General features: G+C 34.7%; 1 protein-coding gene across 1 annotated transcript; it reads right to left on the reverse strand.

The window, feature by feature from the left end:
• Positions 1-6,966: 6,966 nt before the first annotated feature.
• Positions 6,967-19,413, reverse strand: LOC134273006 (DDB1- and CUL4-associated factor 6-like). The gene is made up of 18 exons (XM_062755177.1): positions 19,260-19,413; positions 18,830-18,891; positions 18,412-18,504; positions 17,098-17,169; positions 16,805-16,903; positions 16,169-16,282; positions 15,825-15,960; positions 15,433-15,593; positions 15,108-15,167; positions 14,619-14,946; positions 13,674-13,892; positions 12,092-13,105; positions 11,864-11,960; positions 11,464-11,617; positions 10,947-11,103; positions 10,004-10,092; positions 8,046-8,151; positions 6,967-7,290 (listed from the first exon to the last, which is right to left on the reverse strand). Exons 1-18 carry the CDS (start codon positions 19,327-19,329, stop codon positions 7,226-7,228), a joined length of 3,096 nt encoding a protein of 1,031 aa, XP_062611161.1. The 5' UTR covers positions 19,330-19,413; the 3' UTR covers positions 6,967-7,225.
• Positions 19,414-21,010: the final 1,597 nt, after the last annotated feature.

Below are 21,010 nucleotides of genomic sequence, written 5' to 3' on the forward strand. Positions count from 1 at the left end.
TGAAGATTTTTAGCAGTTGGCAATACTACTAGGTCCAGGTCAAAGAGTAAAAAATAATGGTAGTCAGGGGAAAGCTTTATTATAAGAAAAGCACGTGTTTAAGAATGTATTTGTGAAACAGAAATGCCCATGTATTACAACTTTTGCCGAAGGTTGAAATTTCTCAAAAGTTAAAACCAAGGTCAAGGGTTGTTAAGAAAAAAATTTGTAACAAGAAGATGAAACTGGCTATCAAAGGATATGGGCAAGATGAAAGATTTGGATAAACATGCAGAGAGAGGAGTGGACAAAAGGGGCAAAATATATACATTGTACCTCCGAATCGTCCGGGGGGGGGGGGCTAAATATCACTATACATTAATTAGCCGTATTTTGTTAATGAATTGATTGTTTGAAATATTAATTCCCTTCAACATATCTTTACTGAATCGATGACTGGTAAAGGATGTCACTTGATCGATCGAACTTCTGTTGTACTAAATCCCTTCCGTTCGTTCAATCTTTGTTCATAAAACAACAAATAGTCTCCAAGCATGACAAAATTTCATTTCATTGTAAAAAAAATAATGATAATGCGGAATTTCTCTTAATATTAGGGTCGAATTAGGATTAGCGAACTACAGTGTTTAGAACTGTGCATAGTGTCATTTCAATTCACTTTTATTTGAAAAATATTGTTAAAAAGGTGTACATTTGATACAATTCTCGCAAAAAAGAAGGCCCCAACAGTAGATTTTGCACATCATTCTTTCATTTGCATTAAAATAGGATTCTTCTCACTCAAAACTATATTTCTTGTATTGAAAATTAACGAAATTTTCACAGAATCAAGAAGACAATATTACAAAGTGATGGTGTCAGTTAGATTAGTTTTGACCGTTTTATATTAGAGTCAAGGTCATTACCCTTTTCCTGGACATTAAGAATAAAAATTACTGCATCCAATCATGCGATAAGATCTTTTTTTCAAAAGATTACATGTTTTTTTTTCTTTTTGCATAAAAAGATTTTACCATGTAGGGTCTATAAGATGATATTTCCAAATTGACACATATAGTTTAACAAAAATGGATTTTAACTAATTCGAATTTTCTCTATTTTGTAAAATTTTTAAGATATTTAAGTTATTTTTATATGCACCCTATATTTAAATGTTTCGTATTTTCACACATGGTAAAAAAAAATCATGTAGAAATACAAATGGTACAAAAACAAAAAGTTTTGACAGTTTACTAAGAATGTAAAAACACTTGAATCTACGGATTTTTGCCTCATACCTGTACTTGGAAGCGTTTAGAAGCTAACATAATTGTAGTTTGTTTGGAAAATCATATTTATTTGGTATATTTTGAAACTTAAAATAATTTTGAGTTGCAAAAAAGAAGATATTTTAAATACGCCACCATTCCGCCAAAATTTTAGTCCATGCTAGTTTTCGAACACAATTTATCATTTCTATTTAAAGTTGTACAATTGTGATAAAGAAAGAAAATGTATTTTTTTTTTAAATCTCTTTCACCTTAATATATACGACATAAAAGCAAATATACATTGAATATTTCACCCTCTCAGAAACCAGAGAAGAATCCTACCGTAAGATATTTGGATTGGAGTCATTCATATATATTATGCACACTAAGCTTGAATTTTTTGCTTAAAATTGTATCTATTTTTTAAGCTAAGATTAAGAAATGTAATTTTTTATAGTCTTGTAGTTTTTATTTGTTATTATTTTACCGTCTTTAAGGTTGTTTGTATTACTGTAATCGGTCCCAGAAATGTTATTCATGTAATTCGACGATCCCTCTCTGTAGAAATTCATCCGCAACAACCATAACGTTTTTCTTGCGTGAAAATTAAACATTATAATTATGTTTCCCAAACGAAGTTGGGGAACATATTGTTTTTACTCTGTTTCTTCTTCTTCTTCTTCTTCTTCTTATTAAGGTCTTCCGTTTCCAACGGAAGACCTTATTGTTTTCGTTCGGTTTCTTTTTCCCTATTATTATTTTTTTTTTTTTCTTACCGATTTTTGTGCACGCGAGTTCTCGAAAACGGCTCGGTCGATTTTCACGAAACTTTCAGATCTGATAGATATTGGTCTGAACCTTATTGGAAATTTTTTATAAGTACGTCGTCACTTCCGGTCGTGAGATATGGACGATTTACTGATTTTAAGAGGGTCAGCTTGTCCGGGCAATCACTAAAAAATGAATGAAGATATTGACTTGAGATTTTCAGTGAAGGTAGAGGAAGGATTGCTGAATTGCTTTTTTAAGTCTATATCTTTCCAGCGCAAAAGGCGTTGAAGCTCTCTTGAGCTCGTTATAATTATTATTTTTCTGACCATCAAATTTTGTGCACGTGATTTCTCAAAGACTACTGGATGGATTTTTATGTAAATTGCAGGAACAATGTGTTGCTATCTGCAGTTATTATATCCTGGTGTTTTTTTTTTGGAAATTCTTATCTGGTGCCGAGTTACGGACAATTTTCTGATTTTAAATTGACATTTTGTTCGCGGATAATCTAAAGAACGGTAAAAGATATCACTGTGAAACTTTCAGGGATTATAGATCGTGATAAGTACTATCCAAGACGCGATCTTTTGTACGTCGTCTCTACTTCCTGTCGTAATGACATGCAAAGAAAAAAAGTCAAATTTTTAAACTTTTTTGTTTTTCAATATCTTCAAATCATATTAGTTTGGTTGATAGAAACATTTCTCATTAGGCTGAATATATAATTTGTTTGTAAATTGATGAATTCGAACTCGAGATATTAACATTCAAAAGTCTGAAGCGGGATCTTAATGGCGGCGGTCTCTGTCAATTCCGACATTTCGCAATAGGGGTTTACAGAGGCAGCTGAGCGTTTGCTTGAACGAAAGTAACATAAAGAGCAATGAAATGTGTAGGGATACTTGGATAGTCACGTCGTAGGTTCGTTGCAATTCGGTGTCAAACTACATTTATTATCCAAGGTTTACTTACAAGTCTTCTTTAATTGGTTTTGGTTGTTTCTCAAAGTAGAAATAGAAAAGAATTAATGTGCAAATGAAGTACAATATCTATATCTTTTGTTTTGCATCACGGTAACACATAGCTTAAATCATAGTTATAATTAATAGTTTTTCAAGAATGTAGTAAGTAAAAAACGTGACCACTGTTTTCCCATGCACACTTGTGTCATATTAAATCAATAGAAGGGACAACTGTTACAATAAGAAAATATTTTATTTTTAAAGATAACAATTTTTCAAAGACAGTTTAATTGGCCTATATAAACATTTTATTTTCTCAATGCAAGTTATTGAACATAATGGAATCTTATTTTTTGACCCTCGTAGGGCGGTCGAGGCATTTTTTTCTCAGTGAAACACACCACCTTTTTTATGAAAGTGTAAGTAGTCGGAATAGTCAACTTTCGTGACTGAAAATGAAAAATTAACCATTCATAGCTGTTTCACTGCTTTAGTGTTATTTGCCTATATACGATATGTTACATGTATGTGTTATACTTTCCACACCTTAAAATTTAGGCGATAAGAACGCTCTTTTGTTATTTGATTGAAGCTATCTCACCTATTTAAATGAACATTCCAAGAGAAATTCCCTAAGATTTACTCGATGCGTTTGGCGCGAAATTATGAATAGTGACCCTTCTTTCATAATTCCAAGACAGATTAAATGTTGCAGAATTATATGTACAAACAAGTGAAGTAAGAGTAGTTGTTCAAATAGCGTAATCGATAAGCGTATTGGATTTTCACCCTAGCGACCCGTTTCAATTACCAGTGTGTCCAAAATATGTTTCATCCATTTTCAGCCCGATTTTATGGGTTATTTTTCAGAATCGGACGGAAGACCTACTCGTTGCTCGCAACGAGATCGTTTCTAGTTATTATTATTATTATTTTTCTTCTTCCTGGGAAAATTTTTTACTCGAGTGATCTTGTAAACTACACATCCGATTAAGGTAAAATGTTTTTAGGGTCAGTAGACATGTTATGTAGATTTGCCGAACGAAGGTCATTTTGCGTGCAAGTGCTTGTAAGAGCGTGCACGTGCAACACGTGAAATGACCGATTTAATTGATATAGGCGTAACTTTTTACATTTCTGATTAAATGCTTTGAAACTCATGATATAAGGATATATTAGTGGCATAGACAATATGACATGGTCAAAAAAGCAAGATCTCACGCGCATGCACGTGCGCTTTGCTCTGATTGGCTGAAACTAAAGTCTCTATATCTTTCTTGTTTTTCGACGAAATCCTATGAAATTTTGAACATAGCCATGCATTAAGATTTCCTACAACATGATATAAAGCAATTATCATGAAAACACGTGCATGCACGTGCGCTGCAATCTGATTGGTTTAAACTTTAAATAGCTATAACTCCCTTGGTTTTCAACCAAACAGGATGGGATTTGGAACATAGATAGATATAATGAACTTCTACAAGCAGGTATGCTCACCATGCACATGCGTATACGTGCACTGTAATCTGATTGACTGAAACTTTAAACAGCTATAACTCCCTTGGTTTTCAACCAAACGGGGTGGGATTTAGAACATAAATAGATGTAATGGACTTCTACAAGTTTTGTAGAAGATATGGTCATCATGCTCATGTATGCACGTGCGTGCACGTGAAATAAGTTAAATCAAAAATACACTTGAATGAGCGTATTTTTTAATACTTTTGGATTAAATACTTTAGTATTTAGTATATTAAAATGTATAGATTGTGTAGACAAGATGATATAATCATTATGCACATGAATTCACATTCGCACACATGCAATGCTAAAATTTGAATGAACTTAGCGTTGTTAAAGTCTCTAATGCATAGATTTTGTCCTATTTAATGAAGCTTACAGGGAATATGGCACCAAAAGGGAGTTGGGGAGCGTTTGGGGAACATCTGTAACGGTTCTCGTTACAATTAGCACTAGTTTATCGTTGTTTTGTAGCAGAATTAATTGAAGATACAATTGATAAAATTTTATTTTCAAGCTATTATTCATTGTGAGCGTTTTCAAAGAAATTGGTTTACAGCTTTGCTATTTTTTATTGCGGATGCATCCACTGACACATTCGGTCGCGTAAATCTGGCCGATCACTAGATGACGTTCGAGCTTCGCTCGACGCCATAAAAAATAGCAATTTACGGCGCAAGATTTTTGCGCACTGTTTGGGAGAATTTTACACTTTCCAAAGGTGGTAAATCGCCTACCTTTCACACCCCAGTCGCCTCTACCGGCGATAAACGTGTTTGGTTGGATATTGTGATATTGTGGAAGGGTTTGCAGAAATTTCTAATTCAAGCGAGTTTATCGCTTGTAGAAATAACTATATAAAGGGTTTGGAGGTATTTATCGCGTAAAGCATACAAATTGGTTTAAGAATGTGTCTTGAATTAGAGAGTGGAAGGTAGGCAATTTACCAAAGTTGGAAAGTGGAGAAATTTTCTAAAACAGGCACAAACAAATCTTATATTTTTCTGTAGTGTTATGGCCAAAATATAAATTTTATCATGAAGTGTTATTGAATTAGTGATATCATTTTTTTTAATTGCACCACCTGTGTATTTGATTCTTTGCTCACCTGAGTTAAACGCTCACGGGCTTTTATGATCAAAAGTTGTCCGTTGTCTTTTTTGTTGTTATTTTAAAATTATGTTCTTCTATGATGGTTCTCGCGAAATTACGCAATAATTACAATTTGGAATCTACAGTACCAACAGTTGAAACATGTTTCACAGTTACCGGGTATGTCCCATATGCCAATCCTAGAGCCATAATTTGTACAAACTTGAATCTGCATTATTTATGGTTGTGCGCTTACTTGATTGACTGATTTTAAATGCTTTGATCTGCGAAATAAAATTATTCGCTTTTATTTTTATGGTGCTGAAATACGTGGTATTTTAAATCTCTTGATCAACCGTCTATTCGCGAATAATTGTTCTCGCGAAAAATAAGAAATCTATAGTATATAAAGTGAAATTCAATATTTTTTTCCATGGACATTCTTATTAGGTTGTATGCATGCATCCAAAGGTAGTGCGGATTCGAGTTTGTTCAACTTTTGACTCCTATGGATAGGTTTGAACTTAAATAAGGGATCAAATTTTATATACGTGTATAAAGGGTGGTGAAATTTAAAAATATCGTTCTCGCATATCATGACTCATTGGACACGGGTGAGCATTGTGACCAATGTGCCTTTATGTATTTTTTTTTGTAAAGAATGTGTTGAATATAAATGATAAACTTCCTATGTTTTGTTTTATTTTCGTTTCAAAATTTAGAAAAGGTTTTTTGAGAAACGTGTTCAACAAAGGAGCAGAACATTTTGCACTGCAACAAATTTAACTGATAAGGATTTAGAGTGTCAGTTACGGGGAAATTTTCTATATACGACCTTTCTTGTGGGGTTTATTTCAGGCACGGGGTATATAAAATGCCTCGTAAATCTAGCACTATTAGCCTCCACTAAATCATCATCTAAATATCGCTAGACCACTTTTGCACAACACGGTTTTAAATCGAAATTTTTATACAATAATTTTTTATATAGAAATAGAGATTTATTAATTATGGGGTAAAAGTGAAACCCAGCAACATGATTTTATACAAGATCCCCCTAACTGATAATTATTCTATATATATACTAAATGTATGTCTGTGGGATATATATCACTTTACACTGAAGTTTATATATATATATTGGATATATATATATATAAAAGACCCGGAACCTGAGACCCCGAAACATGGTTTTATACATGGTCCCCGTCCGTAACTGATATATATATATATATATATATATATATATATATATATATATATATATATATATATATATATATATATATATCCGGCATATTATATATATCAGGCTAAATATGCTGTTCTGATTCTTTTTTATTTGCTTCAAAGCATGAAATCAGCAACAATGTCAACATACATGTATGTAATCATATACAGATAACCTGTAAAGTATTTATATATAGCCTGAAACATAAATGGAAGTGGAGTTTAAAATAACACTCAAAACAATCAAATCAACCTCAGTAACCTCAGAATCACACTTTTAAGCTGGCTCTGCTCAGGTTTAGCATACTTCATTACTTGGAGTCTATAAGACATCTTTAAAGTTGAGAGTCATAAGGGAAGAGAAAAAAATGTAAAATCGGTAATTAATTGTTAGAGTCACTCAGAATCACTAGATGAGCTGTCGTTTTCAGCCACGGCTTCATTGCTGGAGGATGCACGACCTGAAAGAAAGATATAATTACTGGTACAAGGTATTTCTCGTCTTTTTAGTCCCCTACCGGTGAAACCAGAGGGACCTAAAGGTTTCCTCTGCGTCTGTCCATCCGTCCGTCTATTTATCTGTCCCACTTGGTTTTCCGAGTGTTTTCTAAACACTTGCAGATATTGAACTGATGTTTGGTATTTGAGTGTATCTTGATGGGTTACAGATCAAGTTTGAATTTCATTCCACTTCGTTGGTTTTTGACGGAATTAAGGCATTTTAAATTTTTCATAATTGGGATAACGATCGGGTTCGTTATGCACTAAATTAAAGTTCCAAACAAGCTTGTATTCTAAAGAGAAAAGTGGAACCCGGTAGGGGACATGTATTGCTTATGCAATACTCTCAGAATGCTTGTTATATCTGCAAGAGGAAGAAATCTGACCTAGATCTAAATAGTTTAATTTTTAAAAATATGACATCTTAATAGATCCATACCATATACACTCAAGATAAAATTCATGTGAACAAGGTGTATAGATCTTCTTAGGTAAGTTGTATACAGCAATAATCTATGTAGATTGATCTTACATAAATTTGGATCAGAGTTTAAAAGCATTACATGATTAAAAAGTATAGACTTGAGTTTCATAAACTCAACTCAAGCAGTTGTCACTGTTTCTCTAAAACTCAGTTGATAAAATTTTGCAATTCTTTTTCTCAATAAAAATGTAAGAGAGCATTCTACCTGCCCAGCATATAATGCACACGTACCTGCTCTGATCTGGTTGAGGGAGGCCAAAACACGCAGCATAAAAGCAGCAGGAACAGTAATGGTGTCTCGTGTCTCCTCCAGCATCACTTCATTACGCCTCATGATCTAAAATACATGTTCTTACTAAAAATCTGTCCCGAATTTGAGATTTTTTGTTTGAATTAAAAACCTTACAAAAAAAACAAATTTTAAATATTTATAAAAGATAAATGATTGTTAGATTTTCATAATGAAATCCTTTTTTAATTTGGGAAGATCCACTTGTATATTAATCTGATCCCACTTCTGTATTTACAGGGGTCCATGTATCATGGCCTGTTCAAAGATTTGTATTGTTTGTAGGTTTTTCGAGATCTTCACTGAAAACAGATCTATATTCTCACCTATTTCATTCATTAGAATACGTTTATGAATTGTGAAAACTGTTAAGTTAAACATACTTTTCCCCATAGGGTCATAATTCAGTGGAATCACAATTTCTGTTTAATTTGTGGGTTGAAAATTATACGGATTTATTGGATTATCAATATATTTCTTGAATGTACTTTACTTATGCTGGTACAATCATTCATGGACATGACCTATTTCACATCAGACCTACAGCGTCGTGCCAAAAGTATTCGCGGAAAAATGGCGGCCGTCGTAAAATGTTCACGCTTCGCGTTTTTTCAAATCGTCCTAAATCATTATGCAATCGCTTTTTTGTATTTTGACATCATCCCCAAAACCGCGTAAGGTCAAAGTTTACCGTGATGTCATGTTTGACGTCTGCTAAAGTTAGACTGCCGAATATTACGGACTGTAAACAAGATGGGTAGAAAATCAAAAGAACTGTCACTAGAGATAAAACAGCTGATTATAGATTTGAAAGAAAACGGACATAAAGTAAGTGAGATCTCAAGAATTATGAAAATTCCCGAATCTACATGTAGATCAATTTTGAAAACGTTTCATCAGAGAAAAAGTGTGGAAAGAGCTCCTCGTTCGGGACGTCCCAGGAAAGTGTCAAAACGTGGTGAAGTAAGATTACTTCGTATGGTTAGGAAGAACCGGGGAAGTGTTTTGAAGGATATAACAACTGATTTTAATGATGGAAATTATTGTGAACCTATTAGTGAACGGACAAAGCGGATTTTACATAATAACAAAATTTACAGAAGAGTAGTGAGAAAACGTATGGTTGTCAAAGAAGTAAATAGAAAGAAACGTTTAGCATGGTGTTTACTCAAACGAAGATGGACTGTTGAACAAAACTGGAAACCTATCATATTTAGTGATGAATCTCAAGTGGTTATAGGGCAAAATAATCGTGTGTATGTCTGGAGATCCGCCCAGGAATCGTACCGTCCGGAGTGCATGTATGCGATTTCAAAACCCAAAGTTTCCGTAATGATATGGGGATGCATCAGCTGGTATGGTCCAGGGACTTTATGCAAGGTACAAGGTAACATTAATGCCGATAAATATATAAATATCATTGACAACCACCTGTGGCCTGTTATTGCCCGACATTTCCCTGCAAACAACTACGTTTTTCAAGACGACAATGCGCCGGTACATAGAGCCCGTGTTGTAGAGGAATATAAACGTGCAAATAATATTCGAGGTATGGTGTGGCCAGCCCAGAGTCCGGACATTAATATCATTGAAAACTGTTGGCATAGAATTAAAAGACAGATCCAAAATCACGCCGGAGATATTACCACCCCTGATCAGCTGTTCGATGTTATTTTACACACTTGGCAGAATTTCACCATAGAGTATATTCAAAACCTTTATAAATCCATCCCAAAACGCATCATGGCATGTATACGATCCAAGGGACATTTAACAAAGTACTAAAGGTAAGCGTTTGTTTTGTTTTTGTTGTATTTGGGTGACTTTTATGTTGCAAGCGCGATAACTCTCAAATCACGTCCGCCATTTTTCCGCGAATACTTATGGCACGACGCTGTACCTCAGCAGCCACCTCCTCCTCAAACTTGGGATTTTCTTCTAGAGGCATCCACAGCTTAATGTCATAATCTATACCACTGGAAGCCAAAACTACAAGAGTGAAAAACAACCATATTACAAGTCAGCTGTTAAAAAATAGCAGTAATTGCAGCATCATTTGATCTTTTTATATCAAGGAAAAAAATTCTTTGATGAGGAAATGGTGACAAAAGGAACATTTGAGAAAATTTAATAAATGCATTGTACAAGTAATTGTCAACCTCTCTATTTGTTCAAAAATCTCATAATTGAAAAGCAATTCAACATAACTGTGTCATGAAATTTTCATTCAACTTTCTAGATTTATGATAATCATAAATTTTTAACCCAACAATTCGTTCACCTGGGCAGTATCAATTCACTTATAAAACTTAGGCACTTTACCATATTTTTGAATTCTTTGAACCGAATAAGTTACACATACAATGTAAATGACTTTTACCAAAGAAATTATAATGATTTAGGCCATAATAAAAATATTCCTAGATTCTCATCCCCGCCCGCCCCAATTTTATACCCCCGCCTCGATTTTTTTTATTTTCTGTTTTTCTTCGTCTTAATTCTGATTGGTATTCATCTACCATTCTACTTTCGTTTTAAATCCCGCGAAAGTCAACGTGATTTTGACAGCTGAAAAGATGGTAATTGCTGTAATACATGCGTATATATTTTAAACAAGGGTCATTGGTTGAAAAATATTGGTGATGATGTGAAGTAAGAGATAATTGAACCTTTACTATGACTTTTATTCGGGTATTGTAGATAAAATTACACCGACTGACCAGGTCAATAAAAAATCTGCAAACTTAAAAAAAATATAAAATATAAAATAAAAGCCGCCCGCCCGCCTCGATTTTTAAGAAAATTCAGATGAGAATCTAGCAATTTATTTATTATGGCCTTACTTGGATCATAAGGATGAGGTTGTAGACAGTTGACAACATGGCGGTCAGCCTCTAACAGCATGGTTAACTTAGCAGTGTATCTATCCCAGATAAAGATGTGACCACAGTCCGAGCCACTCATCACAAACTGGTCTCCCCAGAAGTTAGCTTCCTTTATCTGTCAATGAGAATAATGTTGAAAATCTGTTAATTTTTCTTTTAATGCAGAAAATTCTTCAAATTGTGCCAAAAATGTCATGTTTGTAAATACTAGAAATTTGCAATTTAAACTATTCAAAGGCAATTTATCTCTGAAAAGAAAATTAAGTAAAATAAATGTGCAAGATTTTGAAAAATAGCCAAGACTTTCAAATTAAGTAAAACAATTTAAATCCAAGATTACTAAACACCCCATTTATGAACTACAAAATATTGGACAGCATACTAGTATATCGAAAGATTAAGTGTATATAAAACTTAAGTTAATACATAAAACGTGGCATTTTAATCAATAAAGGATGATCCAGAAACATTTTACCATAGTTCGAGCATTCCTGTGCCCTTTGAACTTGATTTTGTGGAGGGGCTGGTGGATGCTCTTCATCTCTATCTCCTCATTCTCTCTGTCCTCCTGGCGTTTCTTGTACAGCTCCTGTAATCTGATGGCCGTGATGTGTCTCTCCAGAGTGTCCCTACAAATCAAATCAACACAAATCACTATACTGAAAATGTAGACGTGTTATACTGTCGCGCAGGACTACACTTGTTATGTTTTCTGTGATTATTTTCAGTTATTTTGGAAATGAGCGAAAAATTTCATGAGTAGCTCAAATCCTTCAAATGTATATATATAAAATGTATCTTTATATCAGTGTCAAACAGTGTGACTATAAGAAATAGCCTATGGCTAATTACATGTACATAACCTGACATCTAACCTTTGACCTTCCCCTTCCTCATCTGACCCTACATCCTCCTGACCCGAGTGAGAAGTCCGAGCTCTACTTTCTTCTGAACCTCCTGTAGCTTCACTACCTTAAAGCAAATGGGAAAGAATTACTCATCGTTCATATGATTATAGGGCATTCATTGCACATTTCAAAAGTCTACACTGAAATATGATAATCGTATATCTGAAATGTAATAATTTTAATGCTAGTTGATACCAGGTATTCTGTCATCTGTATGACTGACGCCTCTAGATACTGGCAGCTCCTCCTCTTCTGATGTTCCACCGTCGTCTGTGTGTCTGTCCTGCTGCGATCCAGATACCCCCTCTCTACAAAGTCTCTCTAAAATCCTCATCCGTCCTATCTGTCTGATCTTCTCTTTCACAGCTGCGCTAGCATCTCTTCTCCCTGCTCTCCGTGGCTGACCTTCTGAGCTGGTTGAAGGTTGATTGTCAGAGGCTGACTCACCTAAAGGTTTACTAACATTTCCAGTTTCATGAGATTCAGATGTAGAACCAGCTCTTTCTTTATCTGCAGCACTTTCACACTTCTTGCCAGAATCCACTTTTGCTGACTCAGTAGAGCAAGCAGAATCACTGTCAAAAATATCACTGCTGTCTGTGGAATCAGAAAAACCAACAGAGTCTGTATTTCCCTCTTTGTTTTCCTTCACAGACTTTCCCATTTGACTAGTCACATCAGTATTGTGACTCTCTAAGTCTCTATTTCCTGTAGGAGTAGTCTCTCTAACCAATGGTTGTAATGAAGCATTCTCAGCACTTCTCTGTAGAATACCAGCTTCTAAGTTTTCAAACCTGGCAAAACCGAGTCTGACTGTACTGCTAGTGGTGCCCTCAGAGGAGTAATGTAGACTAATCACTGGCTCCTCCTCAACCAACAACCCTGCCTGCTGCCTCCTCTGCTCACCTGAAATTATATTCCTTCCCTCTTGGGGCCCCCGAGATTCCTCCTGATTTGTAACCCCTCTGGATGCCCCAGAAGGACCAGCTTGAGTAACGTTAACATCACAGTCTGACACTGCTGTCTGGGATTGGGAAAGACTACTGGGTTTTGGTATTGCACTTTGTTTGGAATTGACATTTGGTTTATCACAGACTGCCTGAGGATTGTCTTCACAACTGGTACTTTCTGGGTTTTCTACACTTGAACCTTGAGGTGATGAAAAATTTTGTAATCTGTCATTGTCTGGGGTATGCTCTGTTTCCATTTCTGCAATTATTAAAAACATTTTGAAACTGAATGACATCAGATGGGATTTGAAACAAACAGGAGGTTTCTTCTAAATAAGCTTATCATTTTTAATGCGTATAGCTGCTACTTTCCTTGGTTTATATAATGTGGTGTAAATAATGCATACACATGCATTTTAGGTGTTAACCGATTGCTGTATACAGGGAAATATTCGCCCCCGTTTTATTTTCGCCCCTTTCGCCCTAACCTTGTTTGAGCGAATTTAAAAGGGGCGAATTCAAAATATACAATATAATTTCTTAAACAAACCTGTGACTGGGCGAATTTAAAAAGAGGCAAAATTGTTTCCAAGTGTGAAAGGGTGAAAATAAAGCGGGGCGAAAATAACCCTGCATACAATACTTTCTGTAAACACTATCTGTCTATTTCAATTTGATGGTGCCTTGCAATAAGCCACGCAAGCCCAAATTAAACTGAATGAAACTTATCAACATGAAGGGTTCTATTGCAACAAATTGACACAGGACCCTATCTTTGTGAGAATGTTACATGTGCAACACAAAATGAAATGAAAATGATATTTTACCTTCAACATCAGAGGGTTCCCTGACAACTTCGTCACTCCCTCCACTTCTACCCTCCTCGGCCTGACCCCCTGAGGCCTGGTCTTCAGAACTCCCTCCCTGGATCTCCTCACCCCCCTCTTCTCTCCCCTCTTCCTCCTGTCTTCTGAGGTTACCATCTAACCATCTCGTCAGCATGTCTGACATTCTCTGCATGATGGTGGTCTGTCTGTCTGGTTGTTCTGAATTGAAAGTGAAAAAAACTTTTGAGATTCATGATAACTATTAACATAATATTACTTAACAACACTTCAATCCACTGTACTGTGTAGCAAAAAAAAACATACTTGGCAATATGGCAAATTTACATTTAAACAAGAGATGTTTGTAAAACACTTATGCTCCCCCTCACCCCAAATTGGAATTTTTCCAAGTCCAAAAGGGCATAACTCTGTCAAAAATGGTGCGATCATACCCAAAACAAAACTTGACCTAGATATTCATGTGATATATCTGTATACCAAATTTCATTTCAGTATGTGCAACGATTGCAAAGAAAATGAGCGGAAACTGCAAATAATTGAAATTTTTCGAAGTTCAAGGGGCATGACTCTGTCAGAAATGGTGAGTTCGCACCGAAAACAGAAGTTAACCTAGATATTAATGTGATATATCTGTATACCAAATTTCATTTCAGTATGTGCAACGATTGCAAAGAAAATGAGCGAAAACTGCAAATAATTGAAATTTTTTGAAGTCCAAGGGGCATAACTCTGTCAAAATGGTGTGATCATGCCCAAAACAGAGCTTGACTTAGATATTCATGTGATATATCTGTATACTAAATTTCATTTCAGTATGTGCTACGGTTGCGAAGAAAATGAACGGCCAAATTTAAAATCAGGACCGACAGCAGCAAAGCAATATGCCCTCTCTTCTTCAAAGGGGGGCATAAAAATTATTCTTACCATTGGTCTGTCGCTCACTCTCAGGTCTGGCGTGAGGTCCAGTGTCAGACCAATCTCCACGGAGACGAAGTCTTTTGATTGGTGGTTGCCTTAGTGATGATCCTGAGGGGTTCTGGGGTAGTAACATGGAGGTGACCCCCTCAGAAGTGGACTGTCTGGGTGAAGAAGAGGTGTGAGGAGGGGATGGGGGAAGGTCTGTTGGGGGGACTAATGGACTCCTGGGGGTAGGATGGGGGTCAGTTTCTTTGGCTTTGGGTGGTGCCTTAGATGTAGATGGCATGTCTGCTAACAAGTCAGATGATTTGAATTTCTTTGGTATTTGGTCACTCTGACAAAAAAAATCAAGCATTACTTCTTTGTACATCCTCTAAATCTTTATACTTTTTAAACATCTGATTTTGAAATTAACATTAATCAAAAAAGTTTTTTTTTTCAAGTTTGTTGAAAATTCAACTTTTCATGAGAGTGACAAGTATAGCAATGATTTACCTTGTGTTTGGTCTTTTTAAAGAACTCTGCAGGTGCTTGTAATTTCTTTGTTTTATAATCCTGTATTAAAATTATAATATGTGATAAAGGAGGATACATGTATTAAAAAGATAAAATACACAGTTTCCATCATGCACTAAAACAAAGCAATAGTGGTTACCGGGGATGTCTGGTATTATGACATTACATGTATCATTCAATAAATGTTTTTTTTAACTTGGGTAAAAATAAATCCTTTTAAGAATTAATATGCCAAATCCATATTCAAATTAAAACTGTTTTTCTAAAAGTAAACCAAGAACTCATACAATATAAAGAAATCTACCCTTGATCCAAACAGGTAGATGTACTCGGAGGAATAGCTGACCAATATGTCATCTCCATTAGGACTGTAAGCAAGGGAGGTAATCCTGTGAGGTCTGTTGGACAGAGTCGGAGCCATGAATTTACAGATCATCCCTGTGACGCCCTTACTGCTGTGGGAACCTTAAATAAAGATTTCATACACTTTAACAGTGACATATTTCACCATCCCCAACAAGCTACACTTTTACTACTACATGCATGTAATTGTATGAAAGCTTAGTATGTTACGAGCAAATGGAGCATAGTGAATCAAATTTTTCCCCTATGGCTTATTTTTTGAGGATGAACACATGTATAGTAACTTAAATCTTTGCTGAAAAAACAGAAATAGGAGTATCATACTATATATACCTGAGGCTCTGGTTCCTAGCATTCTCCTGTCATATATTCTCACAGAACTGTCAGCACAAGCAATGCCTAGTTCATATGGAATCAGGGGGTTAACAACCAAAGATGTAACAGCTCGCCGGCAGTTTATAAGAATGTCCTAAAAATAGGTATTACTAAATTTACTTTCAAGGAAAAAAGTATGGAATAAGATTTATCTACACTTTAGTTAAAAAACTACACCTTCTTTCCACTCTGAACATATTTTTAAAAAATACAAGGAAAATGAATCATCATGTGTTTCCTTTTTGATATTCAGTATAATATTTCAGTGTATCATCTCCCTTGCTAATTTGGCTGTAGATTACCTCTTTACAATCCTCCTTCTGACAGGACGTCTTGGCCCTGAGGTCAAACCAGCGAACTGTGCCATCCTCTCCACAGGACAGAAAGGTGGAAGACTCACTGGGAATAACTACCACCTACAAAAACAAAACTCTGTGACATTATATGATAGAAAAGATTCACTCAGAATAACTACCTAACTGTTATAAAATCAAAATTCTGTGATATTACATGATAGAAAAGATATACTCGGAATAACTACCACCTGTTACAAAAACAAAAGTCTGTGATATTATATGATAGAAAAGATTCACCCAGAATACATGTAACCACCATCTGTTATAAAAACAAAACTCTGACATTAAATGATAGAAAAGATTCACTTGGAATAACAACCTAAATGTTACAAAAACAAAACTCTGTGATATTATATGATAGAAAAGATTCACTCAGTACTACCTACAAAAACAAAACTGTGTGACATTACATGATAGAAAAGATTCACCAAGAATAACTACCTAACTGCTACAAAAACGAAACTCCCAACAATTTTTTTCTCTTTATGTATCTTTTAACCACAATATCTCAAATCCTTAAAGATATCATTCAGTTTTTCTTGACCATATTGAGGTTAAAATGATATTAATTTTTTACTGTACCTCATATGTAGTTCCAAAATGGCAGTCAAAAATATTCGTTCTGGAGCTTGTGTCTACATCAGTGTAACAGATTTTTCCATCACCAGAGCAGCTTACGATCTGGAAAAATATTACCATTATGTTTGTAAATCCAGATTGGAAAAAAAATCTCCATTTCTACAGTATGTACCCTGGTAAATGACTTTTTAAAAAAAGTTTTATAAACAAATACATTACGTGCATGCTTATGCATGTATCTTACCCTTTCACTAGTGTATGGTAAAAACTTGGCACTGAATATGTTTGTATCTTACCCTTTCACTAGTGTATGGTAAAAACTTGGCACTGAATATGTTTGCCCTGTGTCCTGATCTCACACTGGTGTACTGAAAAATAAATAGGGAACAAACTAGAGATATATTACACTCCTCTAGACTTCTGTTATATGTCTCTGCTTAGATTATATAAACATAACTTGCAGCCTTTTCAAAGTGCGCATGATCAGTTTTTTAAAACACCTGAGATAAGGAAAAAAAATATGCTATTATTAAAGCAGAAAAAATAAAACAAAAATATACGAGGGGTGATCAAAAAGTTCGCGAACTATCTCTATATTTACAAAACCACAATTCAGATCAGAATGAAAATTGGCATAAATAATGTCATACATATGTTCTATAAACAGCATATGTAATGGAAAGTTTTCCCCCATGTTTGTGACGTCACAAGGTGAAAATGACGTCATAAGGTAGATCACTTGTGACAAAAAATGGTTGGCTCAGTCGTATTCGAGAAACGAACGGCTGTAAAGTTAAATATATATCTTTGGAAATTCCTTTGTAGAAGTTTATAATAATTTGTACATGGTTTATGAAGACAAAAGACTTGCCAGAAGTTTTGTCATTAATTTGATTAATTGTTTAAGTGAAGGAAGGGAGATGTTTAAAAATGATGTTTGTTCTGTTGCCCAGTGAATTTCAAAGCAAACTGGTAAACTTTGTAAAGCAATTTGATATGAAAGATCGCCAACTTACAGTTAGAAAAATAGAATGATGAATATCTTTACAAAAATATAATTATCAAATCCCTAAAATATTGTTTACTTTAGACTTTAAACATATCGTATATGATAAAGTGAAGGCACCCATACTTTCTCCACATGAAATGTAAAAAGACAGAGGACTTGGGTTTTGATGGTCACCATGCTCATTCTGCTAAAGGATATCATTATCCACCCATTCTATTGTCGAGATTAGGCCATTTCTGACAAATGGACAGTTTTTGTTACAAAAAATAACTTGCATGGTAAGAAATATAAGAGTCGGAAAAAATTTTAAGCTTCTGTGACAGGACGCTGCAGAGCATGTCACGTGACCGCCTATATCGTGATCCGTGCATGGGCAGAATGGTTGCAGATGCGTATTAAAATAGGGAGGACTACTTTGAAACATTTTCAACACTGAAATCCTATATCATTTCTTTTTTGGAAGTTATTTACTTAGTTTGCGAACTTTTTGATCAACGGTCATATTTTAAAAATCTATACATGCTTAATTTCTGTTGTGAAAAAAAAATATTACAGACTATATATATAGGAAGACTATGTATGTACACATCACTACATTTACCTTTCCAGTGAACGGCTCTGACACAATCAGGTGTTGATCATCTGATCCAGACAAGAGATACTGCCCAGTCTCATTCCAGCAAATTGTGTTCACCTGTTTATCAAAATTACGAATAAAAAATACTGAAATTGAATTAAATATAAAACTTTAGTTTACACGAATGTTGCATAACTTGTAAAACCAGAAATCCCTGGTGATATTGCAGCTCTCCGTTTTTAATATTGATTGTCACAATTGTTTACTATGTGTTTTCAAAAACCTACCTCAAAATTGCAGAAGAGTTTACACTTAAAACAAATTTCATAAAATTAATCTGGGTGACCATATTGCAGCAAATTTATTAAACTAAGAACATATTCATGGAATAAGATGCATTCTTGGGTATATGTCTTGGAGTGATAGTAAAAATGTTTCTTACACATCCAGAATGGACCTCTATCTTGTTATGTAGTTTCAGTCTTTGCACAAAATCAATATTCCCTGAAAAAAAAGAGAAAAAATAATCATAAAGTGATAAAAGTGATAACAGAGCCATCCAGTTAATTACATCCACTTTACAACTTGAATCACTTGATGCAAACTGAAAATAATCCTGCGATATTTTGTTTTCATAAAAATTATGAATTTAAGAGACTGTCAACAATCTTTATTTCTGTGCAAAAATAGCTATAACCTTCTTTTGCTGTGAAATTTTTCGTACAATCAACGATTTAAATGTGTATAAATGTTAAGTGTTTTCTCTGTCACTAGTTGAAATCGGCTGATGGATTTCAGAGTGATGAATTGCGAAGATCTGGAGATGGTAATCTAATTGTTTACGAAAAACCTTGTAACATAAAAAGCAATACCTTTTGCTGCATTGTATAGTTTTTGTCTACTCTCTAAACCATAATATCTATCTTGTAAAATCTTAAACATAATTTGCAGACACTTGTACGCAGCTTTTCCTCATTGACGTTTGTTTGATGTTTACAAGTTTTTAATGCTTTCCGAAATTCCTCGGACTCCACTAACTAAGTCGTTCTTAGTTTAGTCGATCAAGACAAAGTGTATCGATAATATTCGGACTGGTGTGATTTTATTATTTTTTCCCTAGATTATATTATTAAATTTAACTATCAATTACTCATTCAATTGTCACTGATATTTATTTTTTAATCGATTCAGTTTGAAGGGAAACACAAAGTTACTCCATTTGAACAGCATAGAGGGAAAGGGGGGGGGGGGGGTTACTTTCCAGTACCCCTCTTCGGGATTTATGAAATTGGAAGATAACCACTCAATGCAGACGTATATCTCCTCCCCCTTGAAAAAGCAGAGATCCCTTACAAAATTGTAAGGACCGGGAAAAACATTTGATTCGATGACTGGGGTGGCAGATTAATGTCGAATAATTATAAAATTGATGGTCGAACTGAAATGTTAAAATTCTCAACTTAGATGAGAATAAAACAAAAATCTGATCTAGATTAATGGTATTCTGGCTTGGAGGGGGGGTCAACCTTCATCCTCCACCAACATTCGATTCAATTCATTTTAATTATTGACAACACCTATATAGAATTTGGATGTTATATTAGCTAGGTAGATTTCCTACCTTTTTCAAGATATTTTTGGAAAAAGAAAAAACATTTCTCACAAAGCAATGAAATCCATATTGATTTAACTCGACACTGCACCCTCTCCCTTTTAGAAACAAGCGAAATTGTTGACACCCCCCTTTGAAAAGTAGTTTCACTCAAATTTAGACACGGAATGTTTACCCTGATCACCAGGCACAGACTTCCTGTGTAATGCTACGTGTATATAGATTTTTGACATCTTGAGTATTGGGGGTCTCCAGGTAAATAACATTGGTACTACTAAGACCACTCCCCCTTCTCAGGTAACCGCGTACGGTAAAAAAATTGGGTCTTTAAACACCCAATTTTATGTTAACGCCCCCAAAATCTACCTGATTCAAGATCAATAATTTACCGCCTGTCAATCATTAAAAAAACAATAGCTTCTGATTTGATTGACAGGCCAGCTACCCGTGCTACCTGATAGTCTGAGTTTGTGTCCTTTGAAAACGATTGCCTGGTCACGCGTCAAACACTTTCATGTAGCCGCCTTGCATACACGGGGGTTAACAAAAGAATCTTGGTAAAATTTTATTTTAAAACAAATGAGAGTAGATAATTAAAACATGACTTCATAAAATATTTGCTTTTAATCTCAACGGCTATATTGTATTTCAGGCGATGTGTGCTCTGTAAAATTTAGACCACTCCGTGCACAGAAACGCTAATTGCCGATTAAAATTGAAATATGATAAATAAGAAAAGATATTTAGCACAAACGGCACGGATAAAAAATTCGTTTGCCCATGTTTTATCTACCTATATATGAATACAATCTATATCATGTTCCGTTGTAAAGAAACAGCTAGGAGTTTCGAGATAGTAACTTTTAGTTCGAATTTCCTATCATCTGTCAATACCCAATATTCGAAATTAAAAAGTGAATATATACAGCCAAAGATCAATTTTTAAAAGTATAAAAGAAATCTTGCAAACAATAAAAAAAAATTAAACACACGAACACCCGGAAATGGTGA

Source organism: Saccostrea cucullata, unplaced genomic scaffold (assembly GCF_032062105.1).
Source record: "Saccostrea cucullata isolate Sc308-1 unplaced genomic scaffold, CSIRO_AGI_Scuc_v1 ctg2050, whole genome shotgun sequence".
Taxonomy (NCBI): Eukaryota; Metazoa; Mollusca; class Bivalvia; order Ostreida; family Ostreidae; genus Saccostrea; species Saccostrea cuccullata.

Excerpts from the sequence above, each read along its gene's own strand:
- LOC134273006 (XM_062755177.1), bottom strand. The coding sequence starts at position 19,329 with ATGTTTAAGATTTTACAAGATAGATATTATGGTTTAGAGAGTAGACAA. Across the intron at positions 15,961-16,168 it reads AGAAGGAGGATTGTAAAGAG|GACATTCTTATAAACTGCCG; the intron begins GTAATCTACAGC and ends ACCTATTTTTAG. Across the intron at positions 7,291-8,045 it reads CCTCAACCAGATCAGAGCAG|GTCGTGCATCCTCCAGCAAT; the intron begins GTACGTGTGCAT and ends TCTTTCTTTCAG.